Here is a 10,707-nt window from a genome sequence, read left to right as displayed (position 1 = left end):
TTGATATCACATGGAGCAAATTGAATTGGCTGAACACTGGCATCTGTGATTCTGGGGAATTCTCCACATAACAAATAATTTTGGTTGATTTGTTTGATTGCAAAATGGGAATTCCAGACATTATAATGTGATTGCAAAATCTATTGGTCACTATGAAGCTTGCAGACAGAAGTTATCTATGAATAAACAGTTTGCTGCCAAACTAATTCTCTTCTGCTTCTGATTACTTTGTTATTTTACCTGCAACATACCTGAGTTCATGTCATTGTTCAGTGGGTAGTTTATTTTGCATTAATTTTCTTTCATTATGATTTTCCAACTTTCCTACTCTCGATTTCCACTTGCTGCTCTTCTCTCAGACTAATCAATTTGAAATCATTGTACTGTATAATATTTGTATATTACTTGTTGTTCAGCCTTCCCATATTCTGCCTCCTGCCCTGTTCCCCATTTTGCACTTTTGTTTCATCTTTAGCCTTCTACGTGGCCCTCCAATCCAATACAGGTGGACAAAACTTTCAAGGATCTTACATCAGCAGTCTGGAACTACCTTTCCAGTTTGGTATATCTGTTCCCACTTCTAAACCTTGAAGCCAATTTTTTCACAAAATTAAACTGATGTGAATGCTGGAAATCTGAAAGGGAATTAAAATAAATGGAAATATATAGCAGGTGGGGCTGCAACTGCAGAGAAAAAAAAAGATAGAGTTAATGGACTGGATTTAATGCTTGCAGTCGTAAGCAGGAAGATCAGTAGCAACAGATCAAGGCCATTAAGCAGCACTTAGTTGACCATTGAAACATCTCATTGGACCTACTGTTGGGAAGACCATCCTTCACACTTTTTACCCTGGTCTTAATAGAAAGGAGTGAGGTTGCTGACAACTTCTGCCATACTTTAAGTCCAGCACTCCACCTTGCTCCTCACTTGCTTCCAGAGGGATTGAAGGTAGTTTACATTCCATCCAATCTTTCAAGTTGATGGTCTTTTCTTTTAATATTTGGCCCTGAAATGTCTCTCTACAGGTGCTGACAGACCTGTTGAATATGCACCTCAGTAACTCTCAGCCCAATTTTCTGCTTGGTGTTTGGGGTGGCACAGTGGCTCAGTGGTTAGCACTGCTGCCTCACAGTGCCAGGGACCCAGGTTCAATCCCAACCTCAGGTCTGTGTGGATTTGCACTTTCTCCCTGTGTCTGTGAGAGTTTTCTCAAATGCTCTGGTTTCCTCCCACAGTCTAAAGATGTGCAGGGTAGGTGGATTGGCCAAGCTAGAATGCCCAGGGATGTTTAGGTTAGGTGTGTTAGATGTGGGAAATGCAGGGTTAGGGGAATGGGTCTGGGTGAGATGCTCTTCAGAAGACTGGTGTGGACCTGTTGGGCTGAATGGCCTGTTTCCACATTGTAGAGATCCTATCTCTATTTTATTTCTCTTTGTCTGACACCTTAAGGCATTATGAAAATGAGACCTTTAATCATAATCCTTTGGTGCAGAAGAGAAAGTAGAAACAATTTAAATGCAGTTTTAATAGAGCACACAATGAGAAGCTGCAATAGCAAGTTTGTTCAATGCTGGTGGATTAAAAGTAGTTTCATACATCTTGGCATTAACTTTGTCTCTTTGGATAGGAATAGGATATTAATGAATTGTTAAAATAGTTCACCAAAGAAAGCACATGTAGGAATTTTAACTCGATAAGGATAAACTAGGAATCAAAAATAAATACTTTAAAATCAAATGATGTTCCAGCTGATAAACATTAAAAAACCAGCTGTGTGGATTCCAAGTTATCTGAATGGATGAATATGTCATAAAAGACAGTGTTGAACCAAGAAAGCCTCAGCTTCAATTTTGATCTGTGCTGTTAGTCTGTTTTAAGTGGTGAAGGCATTAAAATCAGCCTCAGAAGGAGAGAAGAAAATTGGGCAACTTTGACATTTTTAAAGACAGTCTAAGCTGATTACCTTGATAACACCTACTTTCATACAAGTTCTAAGAATATTGCTAGTACCCCAGCATGAAATACAGAATCATAGCATGCTCGCTGCTTGCAGAATGCCACCCTTCAGACTTGCACTATCTTCAGGAAGAAACAACTGAAGAACAAGTCAGAGGGAAAACCGAAGCATAGAAAACATTCCGTGTGTTTCACATCATTTTGCATTGGTGAGAAATGACAATTTCCGACATACCAAGCAGGTCTTGATCTCAACTGTCCTGTTTTAAGCAGATCAGTACAGTATTGAAAGACAAAGCAACCCCAAGTTACTTACAACTAAATTAAGAATTTCATATGTAGAACCTCTAGTACAAATCAAAACTTAAGTTTAATAAATTGAAAACTTAGCACAATGTTTTAGACAATTCAGAATTATTCATTCTATGACATCCTACTCACCCTGGACACAATTTAATTCTCATTTTGCCTGTGTGCACATTGTAACAACAGATATGTGCTGCAATGGTATGGATTTGACAACCTCCTCCACTTTTATGGGAAGAGAAAGGCACATGGTTAAGAGGAAATTTCTGTTCAATGATGGCACTAATTGATGCATGGGCTGTTTTGTACACATTTATGTCACCAGTCTGAGGGTTCCATACTGGAATCATTATCATGCTTTCTGGAAGCACCTTTTATCATCAAGGCCCAGTTCTGGAGATGGTGATCCAACATTGGAGGAAGCTAGATGTTGTGCACAGTGTAAGCATTGTGCCAGTTCACTTGTTAGTGGGCACACATTTACAAGAATTGTTGCCAGTGGTCATAAAGGAGCTGGTCATTGAGGGATTGAAACCCTACCCTGTTCACGAATCTGACTAGCAGGGAACTCTGAGCACCATTTGTGCAGAGTTGTTGGGTCCTTTCACCTGAGCAAACCAAGCGATAACTGCACTTTGCACAGTTCAGGCAGCTATGCTGTTCAGGTCAATGATGAATTAGAGAAACTGGGTTGCCTTCCTGTAAAGGGCATCAATAAGATTTGTGTGAAATATCACACAAGTCCCCATTTGAATTTTGAAAGGAACCATGATCTTCAGGCCCACAGACAGAGCAGTTCCTTCCAAGCTGTGCAAATGCATATCTTCCTCAGGAGGTACCAGATGTAGATCACAACTACTCCAGAAATGTAACGATGTCATTTACTTATCTGGAGGTAGCTGCAATGCTTTCCATATACCCTTTCTCTATAGACTGTTTCTGTAGTCACTGGACTCCCTCTTACCAGGCTGCGTGTTTGTCGACAGCAGGAGCCCCTGAGCTTCATGTCTATGATTCTGTGTTTTTTCTTTCCTTTTCATCTCCTTCTTCATCTTTTTAGTCTTATAAATGCTAATATTGCTGCTGGGTTTCAACATGTAAAGTGGAATTATTGATATGTGATTAAAGGACAGTAATTAGATGTTTGCTTTGCATTTACCATCTTGTCATATTCAATGACTACTTTAGACCGTTATCAGGCTGCTCCTCCTTGGGCGATACCTTGTACATGGATAGGTGCAATGTCCATCACCCATGACTGATTCTCAGCTTTCCTTTTGGTACATCAGAGACATCTGTGCTTTTTATCTTAAAGGTACCTTGCATGCCGATGCCAATTAACGCAATGTAAATCTATTTGCCATCATAGCACCCTGTGATGCAGCCCCACACTTCTGCAGGATCAGACAACATAACTGTTTCATCACAATGCCATTAACATTCATATACATGAGGCTGCAATTGGTTCTGCATTAATCCCTGAAATTCTTGGAAACCCTCTTTTGAAATTTGAGTTTTGGAAAGATGGGGCTGTACATTTATCTTTGGATTGCATCCCCCACACTCTCCCCATTTTGAGTACAATTCTCCCCCCAACCCCATTACCATGAATGGCCTTGCCATTTCCTGTTTTGTTTTTACTTTGCGATCTTTCAATTTCCCTTTCTTACTATTTCCTTTGACATTCCTGTTCTTCTCCTTGATCCCACTCCCACAGAAATTATGATGCCTCGACTCAGATAAACTCTGCCTTATTCAGTTCTGCTCTTTCTTGCTCTCTCTCTCGCTGCCTCCATTTCAGAGGATCCTTCCACTGCCCATGATTTTAAAGGCACTTAAGTTGCTTTCTCTAGCTTCCCTTTACATCCAGCTCACTTTTCTGAGAACCTTTTTTATTGATGCCCCATTTAGGTTACACACGTGTTTAAGTTAACGTTCCATTTATGTTCATTCACCTTTTAAGTTTTATTATGCCTGCCTGTTCTAATCAGATTTGTTTTAATGAACAGTGTGACTACCTCGATTAGGTCGGCTGGTGGGACTGATCAGCCATCCTCTCTAACACTGTAATAATCTGACTACAATAAACTTGATGGCCAATGTATGTTCGTTCTTATGAGCTGTTGAACAAGGAGGGTCTTTAGATTTAGATTTTATCGTCATGTACATTCATCTACAGGAATACAAGAATACAGTGAGAAACATACAAAGTTGCCATCATCATCATCCGGCACCATCTTAGTATACAAAAGACAGGACACTTTGTCATGGGTCCTTGCTGACAGAAAAACAAAGCCACAATGTGCATCCCTCAATCTGCGAACATTCAGGTGCATAGTGCTGCAGCCGCAATGCTACTGTCAGGTATCTAAGTCCAGCCATGGCCTGGAGCCATGACACCACCGCTGGAACCATGTCACCAGTCTTTGGCATCACATTGGGTCCTTTGCCATCATCACCATGAGTCTGCTGAAGCTGCTGGGTTCTGAACTCGGCTCAAACTCAACGCTGAGCCCACTGCACAAAAGCAACTGGTGCCTTGTTCTGGCTGACGTAGCTACTGCTGCCATGTCCTGGGACTACTATTTCAGCAAAGGTATTTACCACCGCTGGTCCCTGGGAAGGAACAAAACCATTAACACTGGAGGAGCTTAAATGTAATAAACTTGATGGGCTATGAATGTGCCTTGTCATCACCAGCTGAACATTGGGACTCTTTAGTCCACGGAAGTGTTTGCATGATATTTTATTTCTGAAGCAGCCACGTAATGGATTACTGGTTTATTCACAGGGCTCGGAGGAAGCAGTCTACTCTGCCAAGCACTCCTCTTGTGTACATAGTCAGGTTTGTGAACACATGCTTCCTGTTTTTGGCTAAAAAGGTTGCATCCATGAATGTAACTACCATCTCCTGGGACATTAATGAGTATTCATAGACTGCTAAAAAATATAAAAAAGGTTCCTGAAAGCCAACCCAGTTGAAAGGTTCTGAGAAGCTAATACCATAAATTTAACCTGCCATTGGGAAAGAGAAACTTTGCCTCCCGCTCCATTATGTCTTCCTGCCTGACCTTCTAAAAGCTTGGGGGTGGCCCATGGAATATGGTTCTCGGTCCTCTGACAGCTACCCAGGAAGTAGCTCAGCCAAATATATAGTTTTTGCATTTGAAACTGAACAATTAGTGTCAGCAGAATATTTGACTGTGGGCAAAAGAGGAAATGTCCAAAGGAGTGCTTCATTCACACGTACTGCAGTGGACCCAACCAAAGGTGACTATATTCGTCATTCATAATGGAGAACCAAGGTCTATGTTGTTGTCTGTTGACCAGTGTGTGTGTATAATATATATTTATGCTACCATTACTGGGAAGACTGACCATAATTGACTTGTTATCTGCATAATTCCAACTAATGTCTTTTGTACGAATCTTTTAAATTGCACCACATTAAAATTAATTTTGTGACCTACTTATTTATGATCTCCCCATCCAGTGGACATAACCATTTCCAAGGTCTATTAATAATTCTGTTCTTGAAGTTAAAGGAAATGATAATAAAATTGCAACTAATTACCTTTACCAGCTAAGGAGGGATACAGTTAATGTTTATATCTGTTAGTTTTTTTGAAAATTAATTCATGGCATGTAAAGATCACTGGCAGAGCCCATATCTATTACCCATCACTAATTGACTTTGAGAAGGTAATAGCGTGCTTCTTTAATCTATGTTGTCTACAGTGCTGTTAAGAATGGGTGTTCCACGATTTTGACTAGTCAACAGAACTCAAATCAGGATATATTCCACACTTCATCGGGTGTCTTCAGTTCTAAGCTGAAAGGTCACTGGACTTGAAAAGTTAACTCTATTTCGCTCCCTACAGATACTGCCAGACCTGTGTTGTTTCTCCAGCATATTTTGTAATTAACCTGTTCAGGCATGTTACTACACACGTCTGGAGGAAGTGGGACTTGGACATGGATGTCCTGAGCCAGAATGAAGGACATTACCACTGGTACCTCAAAAGCCAGTTTTATCCCCGCAGGCACACTTTCCAGTGTCCGGCATCTCCAGGTCATTGGCAGAGGAGAGAGACTACAACAAGCCCCATCCCAGGCCCCAAGATGACTTTCCATATTAAGCAGAGGTTCACCTGCACATCCGCCAATGTGGTATACTGTATCCATTGTACCCGGTGTGGCTTCCTCTACATTGGGGAAACCAAGCGGAGGCTTGGGGACCGCTTTGCAGAACACCTCCGCTCGGTTCGCAATAAACAACTGCACCTCTCAGTCGCAAACCATTTTAGCTCCCCCTCCCATTCTTCAGATGACATGTCCATCATGGGCCTCCTGCAGTGCCACTAGGATGCCACCCGAAGGGTGCAGGAACAGCAATTCATATTCCGCTTGGGAACCCTGCAGCCCAATGGTGTCAATGTGCACTTCACCAGCTTCAAAATCTCCCTTTCCCCCACCGCATCCCACAACCAGCCCAGTTCGTCCCCTCCCCCCACGGCATCACACAACCAGCCCAGCTCATCCCCCCCACCCACTGCATCCCAAAACCAGCCCAGCCTGTCTCTGCCTCCCGAACCTGTTCTTCCTCTCACCCATCCCTTCCTCCCACCTCAAGCCGCACCTCCATTTCCTACCTACTAACCTCAACCCACCTCCTTGATCTGTCCGTCTTCCCTGGACTGACCTATACCCTCCATACCTACCCACCTATACTCTCCTCTCCACCTATCTTCTTTTCTCTCCATCTTCGGTCCGCCTCCCCCTCTCTCCGTATTTATTCCAGAACCCTCTCCCCATCCCCCTCTCTGATGAAGGGTCTAGGCCCGAAACGTCAGCTTTTGTGCTCCTGAGATACTGCTCGGCCTGCTGTGTTCATCCAGCTTCACATTTTATTATCTTGGATTCTCCAGCATCTGCAGTTCCCATCATCTCAAACTACAAGTCCCAGATGACTTTGCGGTCGGTGGGTGAGAGGGAGGCTATGGGATCCCGGCGTGCCTCGCGCGGTTGGGAGGGTGTAACCAAGGCGGTCTTGAGCGAGGAGTCATAAAGCGATGCAGAAAGATGTAAGATGGCAGAGCTGCAGATGTTACTCGAGGAGGAAATCCCTGCCGGCAAGAGGGCGCTGATAGAGAGTTACCAGAACCTGGGCCGTGTGGCCGATTACTGCGAGAACAACTATATCCAGGTACGAGCTGGCGGGGGCAGTGGTAACGGGAAAAGCGGACGAGCGGCACCGCTGGCGGTTACAACTCCCCTGCCGTGTCCCGCTCTCTCTCTCTCTCACACACACACCGTCCCAGTGGCAAGTAACTCTGCCCGGATACGGGCTGGGCCGTGAATTCGATCCCTCGCCCCCACTCCTGCAACCACCCCCCTGAGACCAGTACAGACAGACAGACACACACACCTCTTCTTTCTTCACTTCGATTTCCCCAGGCCGTGAACGGTTGGACACTTATCCGCCCCCGTCCCGGGGCCTCGATAATGTCAGGTTTTGCTCGGGGCTGAGAGGGGTGGTGGTCTCTCTCTAGCTCTCTTCTGTTTTTAAACTCACTTTGTGAAGGAGTCAGCCTGTTCCGTCAGTAGTTCCCTGGATTTACCAGCACACTTTTTAACGCCAGTCTCTGTGTGTCCCAGAGGGTGTGCCGCGCTGTCTGACTCATATTCCCCGGGTATGTGGGCCGGGGCTCTCCCTCTCCCAATAGTTTCCACCCCTCCCACGGGTCCGCCTGTGCTCTTTAGGCACCCGCTCTACAATTTGAATTGATTTTTATAAACAGCTTTTGTTCTTGAGGCAAGCAGTTCGTCCCCGCTTTGTTTTAATTCGGTGTGAAGCCAGGGGATCTTTCCATTGATCTGTTTGCGTGCGTGTGTTATAAATTTCGGTGTTTCTTTCATGTGATTTGTCTGTCTGAAAGCTAAGTATAGGTTTTTTGTAGTCCGACATGCTGAAATGATAGCTATATCAATTGAGCAACACTCCCTTTACTCTGGGTTGGGCAACCTCGGGGAAACTGTGCGGTGAAGTAGTCTTTCCGACACCAGTTTAGTGTGGAACTAGTCTTAAAGGCGTCAAAAGCCCCCACCCCTCGCCATGAAGTAGGTTTTCCTATCCTCGCTCTTCGTTTTTGTCTTAGTAAATTCCTTGCAAATGTGGGTGTTCGCAGCTTCATGTTCAGCCGCAGTGTTTTTTTTAAACTCCGAGATCACTTGTAACAGGATGAGATCCCAAACTCCACCCGAAAGTTAGTTTGATGCGCCAGATACGGAGGAAACCTATGTAACGTTTGTTTTTTTCCATGGACGGAAATATGATAGTCGGAGGCGGATAGAAGTTGCAACACGACTTGCAGTTGTCAGCTGTAGTGGTCCGGGCAACGACAGATAGGTTTACATATGTCAATAAACACTCTAGTATGAAGTATCCTGCTTTGCAGATGAACTTGTGATTCTCAAACCTTGTGCTCAATTCCAGTTTGTCTGAATTGCACTTGTTTTTGGGTAACTTGCTTATCATAAAATAAGGAAACTGAAGCTATTTGACCCAGGCTGTGTCAATTTAAGGTTTTATTTCTATACGAGCATCACGATGGTGCTGAGTATCTGTCCTTTTTTTGTAATACTCTTGATAGTTGCTTCAAATGTCTTAGTTTTCTCTGGCTGCATAAAGTGCTTTCTTATTTCCATTTCACGAAGTTGTGACCACTTTGAAGCTACTTTGTTTTGCAGTCATGATTTTAATTTGAATCTCTTTCTGTTGTACTGGATAACACGCACCTTAAATTGCTTCTACATTTTTGCTCATACTGTCGCACTTTTAGGGTTTCAGTGCAATTTTTTTTGCTCTGTCGTCTGTCATTTTTATATAGATAACTTCGTAGCCTTTCTCTGCGTGACCTCGGGACCATGTTTTTAGCACTTTTTAAAAATTGAAGTATTTTTGAGTTGTATTTCTAAGCAAGTGTAAAGTCAAAAGTTGGTACCGAGCTTTCAGAGTTTTATTTTTAGAGCAAGTGAACTTCCAGAGTTTGGGATCTTGATAATTGAAGATTTCAGTGTGAAGAATCCAAATGATTTGAGAATTGGAGTTGGAGATGCTTATGGGAGTATTTAAACATGAGGCTTTGAGAAGTGAAGCATTGATTTTTGGAGCTAATGAGTCTGGTGAATGGCATGGATATACTTGCATTTTATGCAGAGTAGAAGCAATGTAGACAAAGCTTTTTGACTTGTCATGTCTTGAGGAAAGATTCAGCCATTAGATAAGTGAATATAGAGCACATTGGTGATGTAGTGTCAATGGAAGTAGTTCAGAATCAATGTAGAGATTGAGAATTATCAGTTCCCCTCCGAGTACTTGGCACTTGTACTTCATCATGCACTTTCAATAGTTTTAAGTTGATTGTATCCTATAGAGGCATCTTAGATCTTCCCCAGCTCACCCACCGTCGCTTGTGTCTTCAGTACACCAGGATACACAGTTCTTCTTGTCACAGTATGAATTGTAAGTATGAGACCAAACACTGATCTTTGTGGTGCTCAACTAAGTTCCATCCTGCCACCCAATAATGACTTATTTATTTTTCTTTTCTGATTCTTGACCGTGCTGATCCTGTGAATTCTTATCTTGTGGAACAAATTGTTCTCTGGGATCTTATCGAGCGCATCCTCAAAATGAATGTGCTGTATCTGCACGTTTTTGTTAATTATCCTGATGGTTTCCACGTTTTAAAAAAACCCTTTGTCGAATCATGTTGACTTTATCTAATCAGTGGCTTACAGCTTTGCCTAGTTCATGCCCCAAATAGTTAGTTCATACATTTAAAAAAAACTGATCATTGTTTCTGTTTTTGCATTTTATTAAAACAGATTTCATTGACTGTTGCTTTGTCCTTAAACCATACAGTCATATTCCCTTTTAATACCTTTTGACTGAAATCTTGCATCTTTGGTACCTGTGTAAAATGTATATCTCATTTGGCTAAATGTTCCAATCTACAGAATAATCTTGGACATTCTTTAAATTTCCCTTCCTTCCAAAGATTGCAAGATATGTTCTAATTTATTTTTTAACTCGGTCAACTTTTAGTATTCTGACTGCATGAGCGGCTTATTGTGGCTGTGTCCCCTTATTTAGAATCATTGTAGGTGATCAGTCCACAGTTGAAGGTAGTCAGTAGGTTGCTCAAGCTGCTACTTGTCTTTTTCGAAAATCTACTTTTATAAAGTTGTATTGCTCAACAGTAATTTCAAGCTCACATGTAAACTGCAAAAACAATCAGTTTCTTTCAGTGCAGAATGTGGATCAAGCTGCTGTTTGTCATCTTTGTTCTCCTGTCAGCCATAGCATCAATTATTCTTGTGAATCAGATTTTGTATCTTTTAATGCAAGATAGAATATTCCTTACTGGCGTATCAGGGGA

General features: G+C 42.4%; 1 protein-coding gene across 8 annotated transcripts in view; it reads left to right on the top strand.

Annotated features, from left to right (window-relative positions):
* The first annotated feature begins 7,273 nt into the window (after positions 1–7,273).
* abi1a (abl-interactor 1a) overlaps positions 7,274–10,707 on the top strand; it is a 101,339-nt gene continuing 97,905 nt past the window's right edge. For 3 of the 8 annotated variants that reach the window (XM_048554561.2, XM_048554575.2, XM_048554552.2), the window contains exon 1: positions 7,274–7,469. In XM_048554561.2, the coding sequence (XP_048410518.1) occupies positions 7,353–7,469 (117 nt within the window). In that variant the 5' untranslated portion in view covers positions 7,274–7,352. The remainder of the gene's footprint in view (positions 7,470–10,707) is intronic. The other 5 variants (XM_048554602.2, XM_048554593.2, XM_048554613.2 and 2 more) reach the window with 2 other exon arrangements.

The sequence above is a fragment of the Stegostoma tigrinum genome, chromosome 2 (assembly GCF_030684315.1).
Source record: "Stegostoma tigrinum isolate sSteTig4 chromosome 2, sSteTig4.hap1, whole genome shotgun sequence".
NCBI lineage: Eukaryota > Metazoa > Chordata > Chondrichthyes > Orectolobiformes > Stegostomatidae > Stegostoma > Stegostoma tigrinum.
Note: the sequence above shows the minus strand (reverse complement) of the source record. Positions and strands in the feature narration are given on the sequence as shown.